Source organism: Ceratotherium simum, chromosome 25, assembly GCF_057802395.1.
Source record: "Ceratotherium simum simum isolate JZ-2026a chromosome 25, ASM5780239v1, whole genome shotgun sequence".
NCBI lineage: Eukaryota > Metazoa > Chordata > Mammalia > Perissodactyla > Rhinocerotidae > Ceratotherium > Ceratotherium simum.
In genome coordinates, this window is record NC_141924.1 from 22,889,065 (window position 1) to 22,915,876 (window position 26,812).

General features: G+C 35.2%; 1 protein-coding gene across 4 annotated transcripts in view; it reads right to left on the reverse strand.

Annotated features, from left to right (window-relative positions):
- Positions 1–6,875: 6,875 nt before the first annotated feature.
- SCYL2 (SCY1 like pseudokinase 2) overlaps positions 6,876–26,812 on the reverse strand; it is a 69,076-nt gene continuing 49,139 nt past the window's right edge. For 3 of the 4 annotated variants that reach the window (XM_004418010.3, XM_087449054.1, XM_087449053.1), the window contains 8 exons: positions 24,209–24,322; positions 21,112–21,244; positions 19,131–19,249; positions 14,189–14,289; positions 12,759–12,825; positions 12,287–12,382; positions 11,170–11,289; positions 6,876–10,134 (listed from right to left, as the gene is read on the reverse strand). In XM_004418010.3, coding sequence (XP_004418067.1) covers positions 9,490–10,134; positions 11,170–11,289; positions 12,287–12,382; positions 12,759–12,825; positions 14,189–14,289; positions 19,131–19,249; positions 21,112–21,244; positions 24,209–24,322 — 1,395 coding nt within the window. In that variant the 3' untranslated portion in view covers positions 6,876–9,489. The remainder of the gene's footprint in view (positions 10,135–11,169; positions 11,290–12,286; positions 12,383–12,758; positions 12,826–14,188; positions 14,290–19,130; positions 19,250–21,111; positions 21,245–24,208; positions 24,323–26,812) is intronic. The other variant, XM_014780283.2, reaches the window with a different exon arrangement.

The window sequence follows — 26,812 nt, forward strand, 5'->3', positions numbered from 1 at the left end:
ATTTTGTCCAGGACTTTTCTCAGACTTTAACATTTTTATATTGTTAATAACTATTATTAGTACTAATAAGAATGTATATAAAACTTGATTTTTTCATTGTATTTCTCCTATGTTGGACACTCATTCTTTTATTAATAGTCACACTTGTATACAGAGCACTTTCAAATATCTCATTTGATTCTCACAACAACTCTGTGGAACAAATAAGCAGATATCAAGACTCAATTTTGCCCAAGGTAATCTGGCCAGTAAAATATGGAGATCAGGGACTAGGTCCTTAAGCCCATTTCCTGAGCTTGTATAACCATAGTACACAGTACATTGTGATCCTATATTCCTACTGTGGGGTATTAAAGACTGCCTTTAACACAACTCAGGAAAGATGTACTCAGAATCTTTGTGCCTTTAAAAATGTCGTTGAGCACTTAACTATAGGTAAGCTTGTGCTAGCTACTGTGGAAATTCAGAAATAAATAAAACAGGATGCTAGCTTTTAAGATTATACACTAATCTGTTTGCTTTCACTAAAGTTCCACCAAAAAGTAGGGCAAACCAACAGTAAAATGAAGGGAAATTAACATAAAACACTGATGTACTTGCCCCTCAATTAAGATTGCCACCATCTACTCAAGTCTGATAAGACACCCCTTCTAAGGGGAGGCTAATGGGAACCTTTGTCCCATTCTATAGTAATTGCTTCCTCATCTGTCCTTCCGACTTGAGTTTCCTGATCTCATTTCATTCTCACAAAGTAGGATGAAAAAGCAGATATGACAAAGTAGAATGACCAAACAGATATTACCTCCATTGTACAAACCAGGAAACTGACGCTCAAACTCAAGAATTTACCCAAAGCTACATTGTTTTGGGGGGAGCCAGGATTTAAACCCATCTGATTACAAATGCTCACCTTATTATACCACGCTGCCTCCAGTCCAGAATAAAGCATGGTTAGTCCCATTATATTTCAGCTCACTGTGAGTTGGGTACTGGAATTCAATTAATCTGGCTATATGTTCCTAAATTATACAAACAGTTTTATACTACTATTAAATAAATAAAATATTTCTCTATAATACTTTGCAAACATAAGTTTGCATACATGGACACCCTAGAAACACATCAAGCTCTGTTTTTAGTAACTGCCTAAATATTAGGTGTCATTAATTTTTTTCCCAATTAATGAAAATTTAAAAGAAAGTCAATGAAAATACAGAAATGTAGGATGTCTTTACACAGCATGGAACAATATTATCTAAGTATTTTGCATTTTTCATAAAAGAATTTACTCAGAACATGAATTCCTTATATTATGAAGCACTTTTAACTCCATTCTTCACTGCTCCCTTGAGGTTATAACTACCTAGAGAACTAGGTTGGGCAGAGTACTCCACTTTACTGTTGAAGCCAATGGCATGGAGAAGACCAGTGATATACTTAGTTCTTTCGAGGTATTGGGCAGAGTTGGACTAGAAATCATACCTAGGTACTCATCTGCTGGCTGTCACTGGCTGCCTTTAACAAATTATTTATCATTTCATCTTGGAGAATCACACTCCCCACAGCCCCGAACATAAGAAACTTGATTATCAATTTTTGAGTCTGTTTTCTGGCTGTAAAGACAAGAGAATTTATTTTTCTTTAACATGTTTTACTGCCTAAACACTCTGAGTATATATATTGGTTCAGACTTAGTCTGAAATCCAATTACTGAATATCAGTAATTGGGGAAATATTGGTTCATTTCATCCAGTATTGTTACAGTGTGGAAACACTTTCCAGTTTTGCTTTACACACCATGAATGGTGACTTGAAAAAAAGATATATGGATATCTTAAGTAGTGTCCAAGGCCAAAAAATCTTAGAAAATCTGACAATTTAGCAAATGCAGTTGCATCATAATATTACAGCCTGAAAATGTGGAAGTCAAGATCAGAGAGGATATTTTGCAGAATTTTTCACCACCTTCACTTTTCTTGAAAGTGCAGATGGAACCCAGAGTGTCCAGACAATTTCAATCTATGGAGCAGTGAACAGGGTTCATATTTAGGGCGTCAAGAATCAAGGTGGAACAAACCTACACACCTTGGACAAGTATTTTTTGTGAGGTCCCATTCTCATAAATTCAACACTAGAAGCCAAATATTCTTAGCAATCTGTCACAGCCTGTCAGTGTTCAAAAAACATACTTGCAAAAGGGCCAATGTGATGGACCATTACTTGGGAGACAGTGACATCTTCTGGTAGTTTATAGACTAAATACATTTATCCCAGACATTTTTTTCCCCAGAAATCAGCCACTGTTTTAAAAGAATAGATTTATTTATCTAATCAGTATACCTTTATTGAGCCCATAAGTGTGGATTCTTAAATTTCTGGAATGTTTAATGAAGCACAAATTAGCTAAAAAATAACATCATAGCTCACTTATTTTGCTCCTTGCTTTTCTGTCATCCCTGGCTTAGTCTAATACGAAAGGTTTTAAACAGCCAACGTAAATTCCATTTTTCCTGGTAATCAAGTCATTTGACCAGACTTTCCTTAATTCAAGCAGTTTTCATATAATCTCAGAATTCAAAAGGACCTTGGGAGGTACGTGCTTTATTCCTCTCCCCAGTGTGTCCAGCTTACTTCAGGAAAATGTGATTCCTAACTAATCATTTGATAGCATCAAAAACAATTCTAAAAAGGCTCCACTCGAGGCTGAGCTCATGCCCCTTCTCCTCTGAAGAAGCCTTCCCCACTCCCTCAGTCTAGTCTGGGTGTCCCTCCTATGTAGATCTGTCACAGCATGTATGTAATTGTAATTACATGTCCTGTAATTGTCTATTTTCTCAGCTACCTTTATAACTACAGTGCAAATTCCTTGAGGGCAAGGCCTAGATCTCATTTCTATTCCCAAGAATATCACAGCACCAAGCCTATAACCTATTTTTGGCTTGTTTTTTGAAGAATGTATTCAAATCATGCTAGTTGAGGTATTTGTTCTTCATTCAAGCAGATTATTTTAGAGGCCTATGTGCATCATAAGAAAGATGGGGATATCTATTGAGCACCTACCGGGAGCATTGCCATGTGCTTCACACACTTCTACTTAATTGAATCCTAATAAGTCTTAAGGCATGATCCTCATTTTATACCTGGAAAAGAAGAAAACTTATTCTGGTCAGTTAGTGAAAGAGACAAGATTTAAACTCATTCACTCCATATGTTTATTTATACTCTACCTTGTTCCAAAATAAGAATTTCTAAGAACATGACACAAAACTTTAAAAAAAGAAATCAGAGCAAAGGAGAAATAAGAACTTAAGATATCAGATATAGTCAGAAGGCAAGTACTGAGCAATGCATACTATTAACGTCCTAAACATTTGCTACAGGAGAAACTGAAATGTGGCTGAACCTCTTAGTTGTAGTATGTGATTTGTTACTTTATTCAGAGACTTTAAAAGATAAGGGCAAGCTGGTTGTGTAGAAGCACATTTACTCCTGAACTGAAAACTGAAATTTCTCATATGGGTCCTCAAAGAAGCTATTGTATCTTAGAGTGAACCAGCGTCATCCCTGGCATGAATGTAAGTTTCACAACACATCCAAAGCTAAGTGCGGTAAAGTAACTTGATATGTGGCCAAAACAAGGTAACCCAGGCACAAAGGTCTCCATAGTGGGCTTCATTTCATTCAGAATTTCTAGAGAAATGGACGGTTTACTCAATTTTTGGCCTCCTCCATAAACATTTCTCAAAAATGAAATTTTGAACGTTGGGCAATAAAGAGTTAAAAGTTGTTCTCTGACAAGTACCTGGGGTACAGATATTATTGACGATTAAGGGCAGGTCCATACAATCACCGGAGGTGGGGATAGAGATGACATCCCCTTCCGAAACTGGAGCAGTCTAATGAGGATACCATCTCAGTTAGAGACCCTTCCATCTCTTCACAAAAGTGATCTTGAGAGTACCCACTGTTAGACAAGATTTTCTTTAAAAAATTTTCAATCTGTTCCAAACACATAATAATTGTGTAAAAAATCCTGCCCCACCTCCATAGAGCATGAATGCTATAATTTTAGTAGGCAATTTTTTTAAAACCCCCAACTTTATCTGGATCCAAAGTCTATACACTCTGTATGCTTCTAGTGTGCTGGTGGAAATGCCCCATATTTGACTTTCATTTAATCATTGTGTTTTGGGCCGGCCCAGTGGCTTAGCGGTTAAGTGCGCACACCCCGCCGCTGGCGGCCCGGGTTCAGATCCCGGGCGCGCACCGACGCACCGCTTCTCCGGCCCTGCTGACGTCGTGTCCCACATACAGCAACTAGAAGGATGTGCAGCTATGACATACAACTATCTACTGGAGCTTTGGGGGGAAAAATAAATAAATAAAATTTAAAAAAAATTAATCATTGTGTTTAGAAAGACTGGCAGGCTTAAGGACACAGACTTGGAAGACACTTGAATGGATGTTGATTCCTACGCTCAAAGTCTAGACATTCAAGTCTCAATCTCATTTACTTTTATACGAAAGTCAAACACAGGCTTTCCTGGCAACCTAGGCTACCGCACAAAGGAACAACACACCCAAAAAGTAGAAAGAAAAAAAAGATAAAAGTTGGAATTGCATCAAATAGGTATCATTGAAGTAGCTAAACCACATTTCCACTACAGGCACATTTCAAAAGAACTTTTAAGAAAGGAAAGTTTTTAATATAGGCTAGGTACATATAAATCCATATGGCTTTTGCTAGCAGCATTAAGATATATCATTTGCCCCCACTTTAAAATGGCTCAGTAGATACAGGAGTATATCAGCGAGGGTGAGGTCAGGAGACAGAAACCACACCAGGTGTTTGAACAGGGAAATTTTAATACAATTTGTTAACTAGTAGAAGGTGGTTAACTATTTAAAGAGATAGAAGAGGGCCTAAGAAGTACAGAAGTAGCAGATGCAAAAAGCAACTACTACCTCTAGGCTGAGAGAAAGTGAAAAAAAATAAGGAACTAAAGACTAGGAGAGGCTCTCTTCCTTACCCCAACTCCCAGGCTGAGACCTCTTTTGGGAGGGCATGGTTTCCACAGGAACATTCAGCCTGCCACTGGTGAAGAAACTTGTCAGAAGGCACAGACCACAGGGTGGGAGACAGTTGCCTGTGAGAATGGCTGAGCTGCCACGGAAGCAGCCCACTGGAGCTCTCCAAAGTGGCAGCACCCAAGTTGGAAGAGCGTGACCTGAGGCACAGCTGGAGCTCCTCTGCTGCGGTTGCTGGACTCCAGTGGTGAATAAAGATGGAGAACCAGAACCAGAATGAAGTGTGTTCTTGCTATTGCTTTGCAATGCCACTTCAAGGGCCCTCTGTCAAAGAAGCCTAACATTCTGCCAAATTGGTGAAGGAGGCAAGTTTATTAAGTCCAGCTTCAGTATTACACAGCAGGGCAGAGAAGGATGGATTTGGAGCTGGAAGACAGTTAAGTCGATAACTGCCATACTTCACTACACTAGCTAATACAGTAGCTACTAGCCACATGTGGCTACTGAGTACTTGAAATGTGAACAGCCTGAATTGAGATGTGCTAAGTGTAAATATAGACTGGATCTCAAAGACTAGGCACAAAAAAAGAATGTAAAATATCTCATTAAATTTTATACCAATTCTATGTTGAAATATTTTGGCTCTATTCATTCAGTTAAATAAAATATATTATTAAAATTAATTTCACCTATTTTTACTTCTTAATGTGGTTACTAGAAAATTTTAAATTACGTATGTGGCTTGCACTCCAGGTGGTTAAATCCTCTGAGTGGGTGGAGCAATTCGGCTGCTTTGGACAGAAAAAGTTTCTAATATCCAACGAACTTCATTTTGGTGAAATGGCTTTTCCCACTGCCATTCCCACCCCCACTCTCCAAGTTTATATGTTTTTCTGCTACGTGTCTGGGTACTGCAAGCACTGCTAACCCACTCCACTCCCCCAGCCCTCCTCACCCACAATTCAGAGAAGCATCCCAGAGGCTGATTACGACTATAAACATTTCTGTTCCGTCATCTCCCTCTCCCTCTTCAATGCCAATTTTTCCAATACATTTATGGTATCCAATAAGTACTGAACACACACTTGCTGTATAAAAGTCTCAACAAAAGCAACTCCAGAAGAACTCATAGAATAAAGAATATAAAGGGTGCAACATGGTAGAGAGAGCATTGGATAGCAGATGAGAAAAAAATCTAGCTTCTAGTCCTGGCTCTGACCTCCTTGGGTTAGGCCACATAAGTCTCTGGCCCTCTATTTCTACATCTGCTTGGAGAAAGACAGGGCTGAATTATCTCAGTTTTATTCAAACTACATCAGGAAACTCTTTTAGCGATTGTAACCAGCCTTTTTTTTTTTTTTTTTTTTAAATAAATAGAATAAAAAATATCAGAATATGGGCCGGCCCTGTGGCTTGGTGGTTAAGTGCGCGCGCTGCGATGCTGGCGGCCCGGGTTCGGATCCCAGGTGCGCATCGAGGCACCACTTCTGTCCATCCTGAGGCCGAGTCCCACATACAGCAACTAGAAGGGTGTGCAGCTATGGCATACAACTATCTACTGGGGCTTTGGGGGCAAAAAATAAAATAAATCTTTAAAAAAATATATATATATCAGAATATACTACATGTATTAAAGACAATTTTTAAAACTTTTGTTTCAGGTATATATTTTATATACTGGTTTGCAGTATAAGATATATTTCTTACTGTGTGTCACAATTACAGTTCAAAAGCCACTGACGTAGATAATCTCTTACAATCCTATATAGTTTGAATTCTCATAGATTCGTTTTGCTCTAAAATTATTTCAAGACCAGTAAATCACAAAGCATGAAATCACAACTTAATATGGAAAGTTTCATCAAAGCTAAAATTTATTTGGTGCATACTCTGTGCCTGCTACCAGGTACTTCCACATATACCTTTTCTTTTCATCTGTAAAAGCAACCATGTGAGGTATCATACAGGTTAAAAAAAATGTGAACAAAAACCTATTTCCTTAACTTATTCAGGTGAAAAAAAGGATTATAAGCACTCCAAAATAAAAACAAAAACAAACAAAACCAAGTCATTTCCATTTCCTTTTATACATCCTCTACACATATCACACACGAGCATTAGGAGAATAAACAGCCAATTCAAATAAAAGGGAATCCTTCTTATAATTTTTGTCTACAGGTGCTTTTTAACCCACCAATTTTCTACTCTAAGCACAAGGGACTTAAATGCTGTCAATATCTGAAATAATTTTAAGGTGATCTAGTACTTTGAAAATTTTGTTCTCAGAGAAATACAAGCCTAAAAATAGCACTATTTTTCAAAGGAAATTTCTCAACAGAAAAAGGCAATGGTAACAGTTCAATTGATGGAAATGATTTACATAAAACACCTTCAAGAAAGTAGAAAAAAAGTGTAGGAAAAATGTCTAAAAACGTAGCACCATTATCTCAATGAATGAGCAAATTTCAAGATGTGAAAATTATCTAAGCATTATATATTTTTTCAAATAATCTACTTTTATATTCAGCAGTTCGAATTATATGTTGTTACATTAAGCTTTCCTTCTAATTAGGAGTTCACCACTGACATCAAGTTATTTTACAAAATAAAAAACAATTTCCTAATAAACAGTGACTAGCGAATTGTTAAAAAGAAAAATTCTTCAACATTAAGCAATTTTATTCCACATGTAAACTTTTCCCAAGAGAAATATTAATATTGGGTTATAAACAAGACAGATAATCTAGTCAAGGTGTGAAGGTATTTGACAAAAATATTTGATCTTCCTAGTGCTTTTCATTTCTTGGATAAATTTCTTCAGCATTCCCATGAGTCCTTTTCTAAAAACATGTAACAAACCACAGGTCATATAGAAACCAGACGTAAAGCTGACTTTTTATTTTTTAAAGTACGCTCTTACTGAATGCTACCAGCAATATTATCAAATTACATTTTATAATCAAGTACTGTATATTCAATGTATATATTTAGTGCATGTGTATATATACATATACTTCAATGAATAAACTTTTATCAGCACACTAAACTTCATAAGATTTATTTTAAATGATTGCTGGTATCAGATGATTAAAAACCACAAACTCTACGGCAGCAACTATAATACATATATAGCTCTCTGCAAGATCATTTTAAAGTTATCAAATAATGACAGAATATAATTTAACAAAATACAAATAACATTTATAGCATAAGGCTCCGTGGTTGAATAATCAGCAAATCAAAGAAAAATTATCAGAGAAAGGCTTTGAAAAATAAAGCATGTTTCCTGTTAGAAGAATTTATTTTCTCCTTTCTAAAAATGGCTAATTATGAACATGAAAATGTTCGAACAAAAGATTCCTGAAATTCCTAGAAAAGAATTAACCCTCAGGTGCAGTAATTGATGAGGTCAGACTTTATCATGGTAAGCTGAAAATTAATCTGTTGTAACCAGAGATACAACTGCTCATTTTTAGAGAAGTAAAGTTTATTACATTTGAAACAATACAACAGAAATCTCAAAAGTTTACTCATTAAATATAGTTTAATTCTTACAAATCTCTTTTTGAAAATGCAATTCATATATGCTGCACCCTCAGAAGTTTGAATTCAAAATGAAATATGAAAGCAGTAGTCAGGGAAATCACATCAGAGGGCTTTGTCAAATACCCATACAAATCAGTACATACCTCTTCTGTCTGTGACACAGCAGGAAAAAAATGATTCTAAACATATCCAAGTAAATGCAGAAAAATACATTACTATTTGAGGCAGACCATGCTAAAATATAATTTATAATGATTAGTGTGCATTTAAGATGGTTAATAATGCCTTTAGCTGAGCCAATGAGATCAACATTGAGTTCAATTTTGCAGTATTTGCTCAGTCTTTTGTACTAAATACTAGTTCATCTGAGAAGTAAATAAGATTGGAAAAAGCAAGTGATCTTGATCCTTTTCGTTATCATTTTCTCACTCAGTCGTAACTAAATGCAAACAAATCAATACAGCATCAAGATTTTTCACATATCAAAATGAAGACTAATGACTTGTGAAGGCAGACTGTGTACCATGTATTATTTAATAGATGAAACTTGCAATTACCATCAACTCAATTTTTTAAATAACACCAAGATTTACAAGGCAAAATAAACATTTGATTAAAAAATTCTGCTATTCAAGATACTCAGGTGTCTTTTTTCTCTTTGAGACTGGTAAGGGTTGGGTCTTTTAAAAACCTGAAGACGAGTTGGTAAGAGGAAAAAAGTCCTCCGTGCTTTAAAAAACTCAACTGTTAGGAGTCCGTACAACTACTATGCTGGCAAGGAAACAGGTGTTTGATGTCCTAGAACCATTCAGTTTCCCAGAGAAGTAGTTCCTCCAAGCCAACTATATAAAGATGTAAATCAGCTTACCCATGATTAAAACCTAAGTAATCCTTCAAAAAGAGGAGCAAGATACCTCACCCAAAAAGATCTTTTAAATCATTGCTAGCTGAACTGCTATTGGTCATAGTAGTTGGTGGCTGTGCAAAGTTCTGTGGGTTAAAGAAAGGATTAGCCTGCATACCAAAGGCAGATTGTCCTAGCATGTTCACCTGTGTTCCCATTACTGAACTGCCCATACCTGGAGAACCCTGAGGAGGTACAAACTGATTAAGCCACTGATTTGGTTTCTGTTGTGATAACTGGTTCATGCTAACTTTGGGTTTCTGAGGGCCAAAGAGATTATTAAGAGCAGACATATCTGTGGGTCTTTGTTGAGTCGGCTTCGCACCAGCAGGAGGAACACTCACAGCACTGAAGTTTGGCAAAGTGGAAGGTGTTCCCAGTGTCATCTTGGTCACTCCAGGTGTACTTGGACTACTGAAGAAGTTCTGATTTGTATTAACTGGCATGTTGAACCCGGAAGTCTGAAAGCCCATGTTAGCATTTAGGCCGTTTGTCAAATTTCTCTTTGTATTATCAACTGGTGTAGAAAACATCATGTCAAGGTCCACGGAAGGAACAGAAGTGAAGGTACTTAAAGCAGAAACTTTAGGGGTACTAACAGACAGGCTGGTCAAAGAGGACATATTATCCATCAATGTGTCCGTCAAGTCCTTAGTCTGAAAAATATGAGAGAATTACTTTATCTCCAAAAATTCCAGATTACTTTATAATTAGTAAACATTTGATAGATTATATTATAAAGGACAAGTTAAAATTAAACTCAACAGTCTACACCAAGTCAGCCAACCATAGCCCACAGGTCAATCCAGCCTGCCACACATTTTTGCATGGTTTTTACAGAGGAATATTTACAATCAATTTGATGATAGTGAACACTAACTTTAAACTCCAATTAAATGAAATGTTGTCTCCTCCACCCCCCTAAAAAACAGAATTGCATTTTTCTCATTAGTAGATGATCTGTATTACAAAAAAAGGATACTCTATTATTTCTATATTTTGAATTTCATCAAAATTTTGTGAAAATTTGTTTTTTCTATTCTTATATACGTATTTACAGAATATTCTTGCTTTTGCCTCTTGGCCCACAAAGATTCTTCTCAGAGGAAGAATTTTAGTGATTAAGAGGTAACAAAAAAATAATTTAAAGAAAGCTTTTAAGATAAAGTTATTTCTGAAACCAGTAAGAGTGTCAACTCTCTACAAGCAGGGACCTTAATCATTCCTAAAGCACCAGCACCTAGAACAGTGCATAGTAGGAAATAAATACTGGTCAGGACATATAGGTAAATATTCCTAAATCAAGTTACAAATCTCTCTGTAATTGAAAAAGCCAAAAACTGAAAATTACTTTCTGCTCAAAAATATACAAATGCATGAATATAATATTCCTGATCATTTCAAAATGAATAAAGTTGAATTAGTAAAATGAGACAATATTTTTTAAGAAACCCTCCTCTTCATCTAGTTTCTTCTTTACTGACAACAAGCACTGTCATGAAACATTATACATTAGGTAGGCTATTGAGGAGTTGTTGGAAAATTTCTTATGCCCATACTTAGACATTGCCTATTAAAGTATTCTTTGAAATACATTTTTATACAAACACTAGTAGGTACACTAAGTTCCACACTACCTTACTCTTTAACAGTAGCATGCTTGAAATTATGCAAAAGAAATGAACTCGGACCTGTTTGACTGGAGCAACAGGTGTGTGCACTTGGGGTTTAAGAGGCTGCTGACTTTTCAACTTCTGCGCCTGCTCCTGTTCTTTTGCTAATTTTTGTTTTTCTTCAAGTGTAAGTGATGCCTTAAAACAAAATAAAATGAAAAGTCAAATAGAAACTTCATAATTCCATTTGTGAAACAGAAGATTTCTTTTTTTTGTAAAGTATGTCTTGATATGTTTGACAATACCAAGTAGTTTGCAAACTACTCCTATATTGGTGATTGCCACAGGTAAGTTATATTTCGAATTATTATAAGATTTAACTTTAGGTAGAAACTCACAAGATCTGTGCTAAAATATTTCTGGTATGAAAACAATTATTACTTTAAAATCATTTATTAGAATCATCTTTTTCCAGACAATGAGAATATGATTAGGTGATTTCATTTTATAAAATTGGGAGATTCTTCTTCAATTCTAATCCATCTCACTCCAAAAATATTTTAGTTAACTCACCTAAAAGCTAACGAAGAAGTAAACAAACAGTTTCTTTCACTGTTAATATCTGCATTGAATTCACATTTGTCTTTTTCTTTTACCAACCTTGCTAACCTATAAGCTCACAGTATGTTCTCTTATAATTTCATAAACCACGATGTCCAGTAGCTCCCTGGCTTTACACACACAGGTACTTGTATTTATTGAATGAACAGAAGAAAACTGCCCTTGGCAGAAATTCACAATTGACATATTTTTTATATTGAATGATAACCAATATTTCAATTGGAAAGTATCATTTTATAGTCTGTTATTCAAAATAAGAAGCAGAGAAGAGAGACAGTGGAATTTATCAAGGGGTGTGACCGGCAAAGTGCAGCAGAAAGGACAAAGGAGTCAGATGATCTAGAAATGTTACCAAGTAGGAGAGTGAATAATAAAGGAAGCTAAAAATCTTAACCACATTTATTTTCAACATCGGTCAGGTCATGTTCCACTGATAACTTTTAAATTTCATAATTCCATAATTAAAGAATGTTTCTTGTTAATATGCTAAACAGTACATCCCAACAAAAATCTATGGTTTATAGGAAGTCCTATAACATAAATAAGAGTACTAAAGGAACAGTAAGGAACTTACTCTTTTATGTTTATTCTGTAACCCATCCTCTTTATTTTCTGATTCACCACCAGTGAAAAGGTCTGCTCCAATGTTGTTAAAGACTTTGTCAATCTGCTGAAACAGAAAAAAGTCAACCACCTGAATGCCTTCAAAAAAGTGTGATTTTTGGGGGCCGGCCTGGTGGCACAAGCGGTTAAGTGCGCACGTTCCGCGGCGGCCCAGAGTTCACCGGTTCGTATCCCGGGCACGCACCGACGCACTGCTTGGCAAAGCCATGCTGTGGTGGCATCCCATATAAAGTAGAGGAAGATGGGCATGCATGTTAGCCCAGGGCCAGCCTTCCTCAGCAAAAAGAGGAGGATTGGCAGATGTTAGCTCAGGGCCAATCTTCCTCACACACACACAAAAAAATTGTGATTTTACTGTTTAAAGATCAAAAGCCCCCCAAATGAAGCACACTGTCAAGCACTTTTTCTAAATATCTTCTTACCTGAGACCCAACATTTGTAACTTTTGTCTCCTCAGAAGCATTCATTTGATTTCCTATATCTAAAGATCTGCAGGAGAGAGAGGAATTACGACAAAGCAATAAAAATAAATGCATATTTTTAAAATACTCCTATTAAAAATAGTTCATCCACATGGACTTTATTAAAACCTAAACAAACTGCAACTTCATTCTTTAAGGAGAGTCATAATCTTTTTCATTATTTACTACTATTAATGTCTGCTTGCCCAAAATATTAACATTTGTATACAAGCCTTTTTTTAACTCGACATTTGAGATTTACTGGAGAAATTTACTCAGGAGGTCATATAAGCAGGCAAGCATAGTTCTTACCATCAGAGAGCTACAGCTCACCAGAGACAAGCTATGATATGGGGAACTTAACGTGATTAAGTCAGAATCTGTGATCCTAACAATAAATGCTACAATCACTGTGATGTGGGCCAAATCTATGCCTTGAAAAATAAGCAAGATTTAGATAGAAAGAAAAAAAAGAGAAGGTTCATTTACACCTCAAGTATAAATACCAGACATTAAAAATTTCTGTTATAAATTTTTAAAAATTATTTTTCAGGGTGCCTATGTTAATATAGTCAGTCCATCATACATCATAAATACAATATATCACAGAACACTTTAGAGCATACAAAGGGCTATTTATTTCATATCATTCTACACCTTGTGTATTTACTTCCATAAGCCTTCATCTCACACTGGGGGAGAAGCTAAAAAGCTTCTATTTGAGGATCTTACTCATGATTAATATCAATTTTACTGATTTTCAGATGTCTTTTGGCTCAAGGCTAAACTTTAACAGGCATCCTAAAATCATGTGTTTTTCTCTGGGGCAAAGAATATAGTGGAGATTTGATTTTAATAAAGGCATTCTCCAGGGAATAATTTTCACCTTTCCTTTCTTCTTTTGAATACTAGTATTCTGGAACTAATTTAGAAAATCCTCCCTAAAAAAAAAAGAGGTAGATGCTGTGGTATTACATACGCAATGAATGCTCTATAAATGTTTCTGGAGTAAGAGAAAAGAGAAAGGGAGAAATCAAAACACCAGGATTTCATAGGTTCGAAAAATATTTACAAGTGGTCCTCTTGGTCATCAGCACCCTGATGCCAGCAGCTAATGCTAAGAAGAGATTGTCTCAGAAATAGAATTTTCTTTATATAGAGAAAATGCTAAGATTATATCATATTATACTTTTGTGCTGAGAAATGACATCAGATTTTCAACAACATTCTATTCTAACTCAGTTCAACTTAGTATTTTGGAAAAATTTTAAATGTCTTCTATATGGTCAAATTGAAACCCATCAATTTTTCTAGTCCATATTCCAGAAAATCAACGAGATAACTTGAATCTCACTCTTGGACGATGTGCAATTCATATGCAGCCTACTTACTTCTGCTGTTCTTGCATTATGTGAAGCTGCTCCAGTTTAGTCTTATGTTCAGACTCCAATCTATTAAGCATCTCTTTTATGACGGAAATGAAAGAATTGAACTGGTATAATGAGAAATTGATATGGTTATAATGTTTTAAATTAGCAGCAAATGTCATCTAATAAGATAATATAACGAGTTAATCATAATATTCTCTATTTTTACCAGAATAAGACCTAGGCATAGCACTGATGTCACAAGAATAGTATATTTAAACTCAGCATATCATAGCAAGCTTTTACAATATCTTTTGTAGGTTGGTGATATAGTTGATGAGGCTTTTAAGTTCCAGATAACATGTCTCAATAAGTTTTATATCCTGAATGGTGTAACAGCTCTTATTCAGGGGTCTTATATAAATTCACCCCCAGCAGTTACTACATATCGATTTTCCTAGAATAATCCGAAACTGACCATCTGAATTTGTGCATATCTGGAAACAATCTGCTTAATAATGCATAAAAATTACTGTTTATTCAGATTCTTATAAAAACGACAAGTTTGGCTAAAATAAACCTTGTTTTCTAAAAAGTTAGTAGAAATATTAAATGTACATAATCTAACTTTGAAATAATTAGTATTCATAAAGTATATCTAACGCTACGTATTAACACAGTTTAAGCTTTGGTTAAACTTCGGTTAAACGATAATTTTTATGGTACTTCAGGATCATCATAAACAGTTCATTAGAATAATACCATATATTACAGGAAGAATCTAGAAACTGCTTTCTTCTCCTCCCTAAATCTTGTAATTACATCTTTGTGCTGAGTGCTTACACATACACTCTTTTACTATTTCCCACAACTCTTCAAAGTAGGTTTATTAAAATTTCTGTTTTATAAATGAGAAAACAGGCTCAGCAAGAGAGAAAGCAACTTAACTTAGAGATACTAAATAACATACAGCAGAATTAGAATTCATACTAAGTTTGTCTCCAAAGCTTCTGCTCTTTTCTACTACATCACACTGCCTCTCATCATGCTCTATCATCCGTTTATCCTTTGTCTTACCATGAGGGTAACTAAAGGCATAAACCCTCAGCAGTTTACCATGACTGACTCCCTGCTGAAAGTCATTTAAGTCAAATTAAGTCATTTAACTTTTTAATGAAATACAACATACTAACAGAAAAGTATACAAGTGCGCATCTCAAAAAACTCACAAATTGATTTTAACCACTAGCTAGATGAAGAAACAGAACATTGACAGGACCCCAGAAGCTTCCTTGTGCCCCCCTTCCAGTTATTTCCCAACCCGTCGCCCTATGAGTAAACATTATTCTGACTTCTAGCAGTGTAGTTTTGACTGTTTTTTTGTCCTTTATGTAAATGGAATCATTCTGCAGATCCTCTTCTGCATCTGGCTTCATTTACTAAGCATTATGTTTGTGAGATTCATCCATATTGTTGCACGTGGTTGGCAAAGAAGAGTTAACATAGTAGGCCTGAACTGCTATCCTTGGAAAGGCCTGCTTGCAAAGTTGGTCCTTGGCGGTGTCCAGAAGGGTTCCCACCATTAAATGATCACAGTGGCTCACTGTGCCTAAACTGTACAAAAAATGTTTTATGCTGAACACCTGCTTTCCTTCTGGGAGTCTGGAATTTGATTACATGACAGGCAGAGGGAGCTACTTGATCAGCCCCCAATAAAAACTCTGGGCACTGAGTTCCTAATGAGCTTCCCTGGTTGGCAACATTTCACAAATATTGCCACAACTTATTACCAGGGAAAATAAGTGTTCTGTGTGACTCTACCAGATGACGACTCTGGAAGCTTGACCCTGGTTTCCCCTAGACTTTGCCCTAGGAGCCTTCTCCATTTGCTGATTTTGCTTTGTACCCTTTCACCATAATAAATCATGGCTGTGAGCACCACATGCTAAGGCCTGTGAGTCCTCGTAGTGAATCATTGAATCTTAGGAACCCTACAACACAAGTTGTGATTATTTTGATTGCTACATGGTATTTGCTGCTTTTTAATCAAATGCTAAGAATGTATTTTCCTAAGTTACTTTATCTTTTTCATATAATGCATAATTTACTTAGATTATTTTAAATCAGAACTGACAGAAGAGGGCAGTCTTAAATTAGGAACAATGTCCATGAAATGAACAGGAAAGCAAACAACATCCATGGTAACTACAGTAGCTCCCCATCCTTATCTGTGGTTTTGCTTTCCAGGGTTTCAGTTACCTGCTGTCAACCGCGGTCTGAAAATATTAAATGGAAAATTCCAGAGATAAACAATTCATAAGTTTTAAATTGCACGCCATTCTGAGTAGCATGATGAAATCTCGTGCTGTCCTGCTCCATCCGACCTGGGACGTCAATCATCCCTTTGTCCAGCATATCCACGCTACCTGCCCTTTAGTCACTTAGCAGCCATGGACTGGTGCAGTATTATAGTGCTTGTGTTCAAGTAATTCCTATTTTACTTAATAATGGCCCCAAAGCACAAGAGTAGTGATGCTGGCGATTCAGATACGCCAAGGAGAAGCTGTAAAGCAGTTCTTTTAAGTGAAAGTTCTCAACTTAAAGAAAGAAAAAAAATTGTATGCTGAGGTTGCTAAGATCTACAGTAACTTTTTTTTTAATTAATTTTTTTTTTTTAGGAAGACTGGCCCTGAGCTAACATCTGTTGTCCATCTTCCTCCTTTTTTTCTCCCCCAGGCCCCAGTAGATAGTTGTATGTCATAGCTGTACATCCTTCTAGTTGCTCTATGTGGGACGCCGCCTCAGCATGACTTGATGAGCCGTGAGTAGGGTCGTGCCCAGGATCTGAACCCGTGAATCCCGGGCTGCCAAAGCAGAGCACACAAACTTAACCACTATACCACTGGGCAAGCCACTACAGTAACTTTTATTACATTATATTGTTATAATTTTCCTATTTTTTTATTAGTTGTTAACCTCTTACTGTGCCTAATTTATAAATTATATTATATTTATAAATTATCATAGGTATGTACGTATAGGAAAAAACATAGGATATATAGGGTTTGGTACTATCTGCAGTTTCAGGCATCCACTGGGGGTCTTGGAACGTATCCCCCTTGGATAAGGGGAGATTACTGTACTGTAAAATACCAGAAGATACGAATCAAAGTATTCCTATTGATGAAAATAGGCTCCTTAAAAATTAACCATACAGCTGAAGAAAACTAATACCACATTTCAAATGGAATTATATATCCTGAAATAAGCATTTGGGAATATTTTCAAACACCCCAAATCATAAATATGAAAGTAAGAACAGAAATGACCAAAAGTTGAAGACTATCCTAGGCACCTTATTATTCTATTCTTTCCCAATATTCACTGTCTCTCTTTCTGCCAGTCATAAACTCAACCCTGCCATCCAAGATATGAAGAAACTATCAAGCCAAAAACTGAAATCTAGGGACACAAACTTTCAGAGGCTTACCCTACCACTTCAAATGAAATTTTGGATCTGATTAATTTTACAAATTTCTCTAACTCCAAAATTCCATTCCCTCAGCATCTCCCATGTGCCAAAAGCTCTCTTGCTTAACTCCCAGCTTTCTGCTTCCTTTACTGCTCTAATTCACTTTCAGTCCTTAATTCCAAATCTTGCCTGCCTATCCATTTCTGACACTCTCAATTAAACAGTAACCCTTCCCAGTCTTTTCAATTTATACTTCATTAAATACTATTTCTATGGTAAACAAAATGCCTTGTTATTACTTTGTACCTCAAATTCTCTCAATTCGATAACTGTTTTTGTTTCTGGCACTGCACTAAGTGCTGGGGATATAATGAAGAATAAGCGATAATAACCAGCCTTCCAGGAGAGTCAGACACATTAGTATACAGCTGTGATACTCCAGTGATAGAGGTACGTAGAGAGATAATTCTATAATAATCTTTGAACACATTACACCTTTGCTCTAACACTTACCACATCTTGAAAGCTCAAATATCTAAATCAGACAGGCATTTAATTCTAGTCTCAATTTGTCTTTCTCCCATTACTCCCCTACTGTATTATAGGCATCTCTCAGTCAAACTGGATTATTCATTCTTTGTGGCAGATAGACTCTAAAATGGCTCCCAATTATCTCCTCACTCTGCTACTCATGTCTTTGTGTAATCCCCTATTTTTGAGCGTGGGCAGGACCTGTGACTTGCCTGTAACCAACAGAATACAGCAAAGCTAATGGGATGTCATTTACTTGATTACATTATAAGAAACTGTAACTTCCATCTTTCTAGCAGACTCTCTCTTTCTAGCTTCAATGAAACAAGCTGCCACGTTGGAGAGGCCCATGAAGTAAGGAATTGACAGTGGCATCCAGCTAACAGAGAGCTAGGAACTGAGGCCTTCAGTCCAACAGCCCAAAAGGAACTCAATCCTGCCAACAACCATGTAAGTGAGTTTAGAAGCAGATCTTTCCCCCAGTTGAGCCTTCAGATGAGACCTCAGCATTTGATTGCAGCATTGTGAGAAGCTCTGAGCAGAGAATCCATCCCTGGCTTGGCTGACCCACAGAAACTATGAGATAATACATGTCTGTTGTTTTAAATCATCAAGTTTGTGGTGATTTGTTATGTAACAATAAATAATGAATACATACCCCAGACACATTACAGCATTAAGTTTTTTCTTTGTTCATGTCAACCTCCAATCCCCAAATTTTAAGGAGCCTCAAATCCTACACATCTTTCAACATTCTTTTCATTTACTATCTCCCAATGAAGCCTGCAAAAATCCATCCTTTCACCTCATATACTCGTTACTCTGAACCCATAAACTTTCTTCATTTAACTCTGTGGCATATTTTTCCTTCTTTTAGTAATATTTACATATAATATATTATATATTAAATGCCAAGAAAACAATAAGCTGAATAAATTGAATAAAGCACAAAACTACTCCTACCTGATTGAGATTAAGATTGTTTTCAATACTCAGGGGAATCAGATGAGGCAATACTTTTCCAGCAAGCTGCTCTTTGGTGATTCCCAACTTCTTATGAGTAAAAGTACATTTGTAAATACCTGTTAGAAAAGAATGAGACAAATTTTATCATTCAACACCACAAATTAATAGAAATTAGGAAAACAGTGTATCTATATAAAATGTCTTGATAATTAGTGTAGTTACAAATTTTTCCTTATCAGTGCTTAGAATGAGGATGCTCTTACATATGGATCAGAATGATTTCAGCTTTATCATCAGTTTAGATTTAAACACTATGACATATTTACCCTGTATTCTTTTGGTTTAACAGCACATTTAATGATAGTATAACATTAAAAGCCTATCAGAACTAGGTACAGTTCTTACAGTGCAGCAGTAAGGTTACAGAACGTCTGTCTATCCTGAAAACATCTAAATATATATTTCAAACCTCTCACTCAAACTTGAGACATCGATTTTAAAGTGTGTTAAGTATAGATCCTATACTTTTATTCACTTCTTTAACCAATTAGACTCAACATGGGTGAACCTTAATAGCTTAATTCAACTCCACACAATCCTATTTACTTGACCTTCAAGACCCTGCTTGTTACACCTATTCCACAAAGCCTTCATTTAGTAAACTGAACACATTTGCTCCTCATTCTCTGAGTGCTTTTCTGTTATAAGCATTTTGTATATAATCCAAAGATTTAAACACACCATCTCCTATTATTCTACTGTTAATATACACTTCACTTATATACTCAAGGAATAACTTTAATAAGCACCTACTAATGCTTATTTGCTAGGCACTATGCTTATTACTTTCCCTTCAGTGATTTCACTGAATTCTCACAAGACTCCTACAATGATGTTATTTTTATTCTCATTTGATAGATGAAGAAACTTTTCAAAATCACTCCAGGAACTGACACAGCCAGGACTGAGGCTAGGGCTCTTTCCACTATGTCAAACTCCTCCTCAAGAAGACTAATTTCTTTGAGCCCAAAAGTTTCATACGTTATCCCAAAAGTTCTATGTCTACAGAGGTCTACAATAAATTACTTGCTGAGTAGTCCTACAAATATTTACTGAGGGCTTTCTACAGATCAGGCACTATAGTCAAGTGTTAAAAATACACAGCCAAGTAAAGTTTTTCTTCAAAATTAACAAAGAACTTAGAATTTAGTAAAAAGTGAACTTTTTAATGTTTTTGTGATTCTACAGCTGTGTCTGTTTCTATTAATACAGCAGACCCCCAGCAATTTCATATTGGATTTTCTTAACTTTATTTATAAACAATTTCAGAGTTTCTTGACAGAGTAATTTGTAATTATGCTGATAGAATAGAATGTGCTGTAAGGCTAATATACTTCATCAGCACATTACTTAGCAGTGAAACATACTGATTAAGATTTAAACATACCTAAATTAAAAATTAGCTCTACCACTTATCAGCTGTGTAATCTTGAATAACTTACTTCACTTCTCTGAGCCTCAGTTTCCTTATTGTAAAACAGAAATAATAGTACCTATTTCATTGGATTTTGGAGAAGATAAAATAAAACAATGCAGAAAAAATACTCAACATAATGTCTCTTACAAATTAGGTACCAAATAAACATCAGGTATTATTATTAAGACTGGTATGAACATTTTAAGTCGCTTTGTTTGCCTCTTATTTGGTACCATTTTACAGGGAAAACTAAATGCTATCACAATATTTGTGAAGCTAAGATTCCCAAATGTCTTTTTCCTCTGTAAATGTCAAGGTTCTACTGCTTTTGCTAAAATTAACACAAAGAAAAGTTATATCATGGCATTCATCCTATCATTCTTCAACTACTGAATGCTATATACATAAAAGAAGAGTACAATGGTTTTATAGACTGTAAAATTTATTTACATGACTATAAAATGATAAAGTAGCATCAAACAACATTAAGTTTTCAGCTACCTAAAATTCCCATGAGGACTGCAGGTTCCTTGGATGGAATCTGTTGTAAGAAGGGCAGAATATCATCAAGTACAAACCACTTATCCAAGTACTCCAAAATCTTTCCTAAGCACACTAATGAGTTTACACGAACCTATTAAAAGAGAAAAATTGCATTAGTCATTTGAAGTCTTTGCAATCTAGAACAAAATATTTAAGTGTAAATTTAATCTTCACATAGATATATGTTAAAATCTCAAGAATAAAAGTGAGTTTAAAAGCTCTTATCCTTTATTAATAAAGGAAATTCATATATTTACTAATTCCTCTGACTTGTTTCAGAAAGAATTTACGATTACCAGGACTCTAGTTAGCTAAAGGGAAGGAATGACTTCAATTTTGGATCATTTTAAATAAAGTGATTAGGATTGAGAAGCTTTACTATATATATGTTTATGAAGAACATTTCCTTGGGAACACCGGAATTATAAAAAGGACTACATTCTCCCACCAAGTTATCAATTTACTGGGCTTCCAGTACTTTTCTCTAACTCAGGTTCAATTCATCCTTAAACTAAATATTTTAACAACATGTGAAGAGTATCTATATTTGTCCTACATAAAGTTTTCTATTTCTAAATCTTTAATACAGCTACTAAAACCTGATATTTAGGAGCTCTTTTATCAAAATTCTACCTATATTCATTTGACTATTTTGATAAATATTTCACACTATTTTTTTAGCTAGAATTTGTTAAGACAGAACACTTTGAGTCAGGATCATAATATCAATAAAACTCCAGTTTTCAAAAAAACTAAACTAAAAGAAGCAGAAAATTTAGTTGGTTAAAAAAGCACCATATTTCTGCAAGAAAGATGAAAAAAATTTCTGAAAAATAATGTACAATTGTTTTCTGAAATTTAAACACAAGCAGTATTATAAATTCAAAAAGATATCTAAAGGCTTAACTTGCTCTTAGAATCAGTTTTATAAAAGGAATTGCTGCATTCTTTATATATGTGTGTGTGTGTCTATAAATATATATAAAGAGAAACTGGAAATATCAGTTTAATTTTATTTTATTTAATAGAGCTCTTGAGGGCATTTTACCTAATTCTGTGTAGAATTTATTTTTCTTTATTTTTAGGGAACAGTATTAAAATACAATTCTAACTCATGACTCATGTTTCAAGAATTTCCTAGTTAGAATTTTTAAACCTTAGAGGCCTATGTCTATGAATGCAACTCAGGAGTTCAAATTTGCCACTCTGAAGGAGGAGCATTGAACATAGTATATAAAATGCAAATCCATTCCAGAGTTACTGTTCTAAATACATTCATTATAACTCCTTGCAAATGATATCCTTTAAGGGCTAAGTTGGCATCTTAAAAAGAGATATAAACATCCCTGGGCATTAATACTGATCATTTAATTTAAAAATTCATGCTTCCTGCCTCACTCTGCATACAAACTTCGAACTAAACCAGAACATGTACTTTCAAAAAATGTATGCTAAAATAAATTTATGCTGCCATAAAATATAGTATGGCTTTGTGATGTTTTAAAGGGCATTTTGAAAACTGAATTTTAAGCTGTATATTACTACTACCTATTTTGAAAAGTCAATCATAAAATTAGAAAATTTCAGGGCCAACCCTATGGCCTAGTGATTAAGTTCAGCGAGCTCCACTTCAGCAGCCCGAGTTCAGCTCCCAGGCACGGACCTAGGCCATTCGTCAGCAGTCAAGCTGTGGTGGCGACCCACATACAAAATAGAGGAAGATTGGCACAGATGTTACCCAAGGCGAATCTTCCTAAAGCAAAAAGAGGAAGATTGGCAATAGATGTCAGCTCAGGGCGAATCTTTGCAGCCAAAAAGAAAAAAGGAAAAGTCGTCTATATGCCTGACACTTTTAGGTAACTTAAAAAAAAAAAAATTAGAAAATTTCAGAGAAAAGGACTGCATTTCAAGTCCTTTTAATGCTAATGAAGAAAGAGACTCAGAGAGGCATAGTGACTTGTCTAAGGGAACAGGAATAGTTAGGAGAGTCAGAATCAAAACTTAGGTTTCTTTACTTCATTTCATTCTTGTTCATATCAGTAAGCAATGATATATTTTCCTACTTTGGTGTTGTTTTCCATCTCAGAGCCTTTCTACCAAGAAAAACATAAACTAAAATGGATTAGATGGCTATAAGGTAAAATCTTGTCATTATTTAAACTGCTTTTGCCTATAATTCTATTAAGCTACAAACGTTCATTTTTATTTAAATTCACATTTCATTGAATAAAGATGGATAAGATCTATCTTTATAAAATGCAAATTTAATAATATGGCCATTATCAAACATCAATATAAAGAGCTGTTTAGGTGAACGAAGGATATTTCTCCCTCTTTTCTAAAGCTGCTATTTGAAGAGAGTATTCAATGTTACTTCTGTAAAGAAATATCAATGAGATAAATTCTTATGATTTAGTGTTAGAGAAAAGGCTGGGAACACTTATTGCTCCCCATGTGAGATAATGAGATTTATGTTATTTACTCTACCTCTTTGACTACCAAGTAACTTAGTGTTAAAATTTTGTATTCAAAAGAGGCAACTCCTGGCCCAGATTTTTGAGTACAACTACTTCCCTCCACTTGTATTCTTGTTAATTCACTGCTTTATTGTATTTACTTTTTTTGAAACTAAGCAAGTAAGTAGGGGCTAAAAAAATTTAGAGATAAATGACTAAAAATAAAGGCAGTTTATAAAAGGAAGCTATTCAAAAAATTTTTAGGTTTATACACCAAGTTAAATTCACACGATTATTTTAAAACTACCAACAAAATAAATTGTGAGTTATAGCAGAAAAGGATTAAGGAGAAAAAATACTCAAATTTTCCACTGAAGCATTCAAAGTTAGGGAACAGGGAGGAAGGTCAGGGATGCAGTATTATAAAAGTATACATCAGGGAAACTATAGATATTGCTTGCTTTTATGGTACTATATATAGGTTACCTACAAATAAGATGAAATATATGAACAAACTATTAAAGAGTTATTAAACAATAAGAAAATGATATAAACCTATGAGAAGAGAAAAAAACAAAAATTAACATGCAATTACTTACAGCAAGGGAAGACGTTTGTAGACAAGCATTTTTAATTCTTGGTATCAAAGCATTTTTCATGGATGGGTAGTCTATAAGATTTGCAAAGGTTGGAATGATGTTTAGACAGAGTTCCTAATAAGAAAATAAATCAAATCAATCTTAGGGAAAGACTCTCTCACCCTTTCTCTCACATATTAAAAAGTTTTGCATTTACATGGCTAATTTGTCACATAGTTTGAAATAAACTTTTATGAGTTTTACATCATTTGGTCTTTTCAACAACTATTTGAAAGAGAATAGTTATCAGTTTTCAATTTTATAGATGACAAAACATGCTCAGAAGACCTTACTTGAAATCATGGTAGGTCATATAACTAGCATATGGTACCAAAACTCTCTGGTCTCATTCCTAATTTCTTTCTCTGATAACACAACTCCCCATTTATTTTATTTTATTTTTTGTGTGTGTGAGGAAGATCAGCCCTGAGCTAACATCCATGCTAATCCTCCTCTTTTTGCTGAGGAAGACCAGCTCTGAGCTAACATCCATTGCCAATCCTCCTCCTTTTTTTTCCCCAAAGCCCCAGCAGATAGTTGTATGTCATAGTTGCACATCCTTCTAGTTGCTGTACGTGGGACGCAGCCTCAGCGTGGCCGGAGAAGTGGTGCGTCGGTGCGCGCCCAGGATCTGAACCCGGGCCACCAGTAGCGGAGAGCACGCACTTAACCGCTAAGCCACAGGGCCGGTCCTCCCCATTTATTTTTAAAAATAGAAACACCTAAGTTTTCCTATCTTTCACAGTGAGGGAAAATCAAGTACAAAGTCATGTAAAACTATTCCTCTTAAATAAGGGATTTCTTAGCTGTTACAAATATCCATATGATGGAATATAATACAAACTTTCTAAAATACATTTTAAAAGATAGTTTAATAATATTGAAGAGAAAATGCATTAAGACACTATTATATAATCCCAATTTTTAAAATGTGTATGTATATGTGTCTGTCTACATACTTAGCAAAAAAAGACTAAAAGAACATATCTGAAAACATTAACTGTGGGTGACTCTGAGAGGGGATTTTAATTTTCTTTCTATTTTTAAGTACTTCTAAATTCTGATACTTAAGCAAGTATAACTCATAGAAACAAGAAAAAGTTATTTAAAACTTTCTTCTAAACTAATGCATGCCATATTGTAAATGACTGGCACTGGGAACAATGAATGAGGATAACAGAGGAAAAAGGGGGATAACTGGGGATAGGGGATTAACTGAGACAAGGCGAAGAACAAGAAATGTCTTGAGAACTAACTGGCTGAAGAACATACATCTCAGATACATTTTTAAGGGCAGAATGATCCTTGTAGCAAAGCATAGGATAAGAAATTACTGAAAAAAATATAAGTATAAATGTGTATCAAGGAAGGAGTTATTGATAATATTTGGTAAATTTAAAGACATTGATTTGTAGTTAGCAGATAGAAATGAATCAAGTACTAAGAACCTGTTGTCAAACTACTGGCAAGTATTTTATTTGCTTTAACTTATTCCAAGATTTCTAAAAGGCAGATATAAGAGACTTATATGTTTATATCCACTCAGAATTTAATAGTTAAATGGGTGACATAATTCGAGGATAAGAAATACAAGCTACATTTAAAAAACATTTTCCACAGACAGCAGAGGGGAATGGACAAGAGTGAGCAGTCAGTGAGATACTATGCTCCTGTTACCAGAGGATGCCTCCTTAGGGAAGATCAGCCTTTAACTGATAACAGGGAGAGAGTACATGCGTGAGGGAGAGCACATGAGTGCATGTCGCTGTATAATCTAGCAGTAAGTTACAAAAAGGCAAATCTTAACTTACAAATCAAATCTTAACTTAGCTAAATGAGGAGCGAGCTCTCTCCCTAGGAGGAGATGGCATGAAGAACTTAAGAACAGGAGAGGGAAAACAACAAAAACTCAAGAAGTCCAACTAGCATATTCTCAGGAACTTAGGCCTCTTGTTTTATACTTTCTCCACAGTTGGTGGTGAGGAAGCGAGAATGAACATACCTTTTATGTTTCATTTTAAAGGTAAATAATTTAAAAAGCTGGTTCACATATACATTTCTATTAATGCCTCTAAAGACTCTAAATCTTACAAACCACCTACTTTTCCAAATGTTTTTCTAAACTCTCTCTAGCCTCTTAAATATTCCTAAGCAAACTTCACTTTAAAAATATCACTCCAAAAATGAATTTTAGAAGTTACTTTCCAGCCTTCCACTTGCATGAAGCTTGAGGTAAAGGTTTTTGTTTCTTGCTCTTGCTCTAGGACTCTCCCAAAACTTAGACAGGCTTTAACTTTATCAGACTCTTACCAAGCAGTGTTGATACCAGTTAACTGGACTGGTGACTAAAGACTTACATTGAATGATATCAGAAATGCTGGTTTCTAAACCTCAGCAAAGTTGCACAAGGCAATTTGAATTATATACTATTTCAATAAAATACTGGCTGATACTTACTGGCCAAACTAATCCCCTTAGGAAGAAAAATGGCCTTTCACGTCACTCAACGTTCTCTCTCCTCCCTAATCTCACTGAATATAAAACCAGGTTGGCTACAAAGAACCC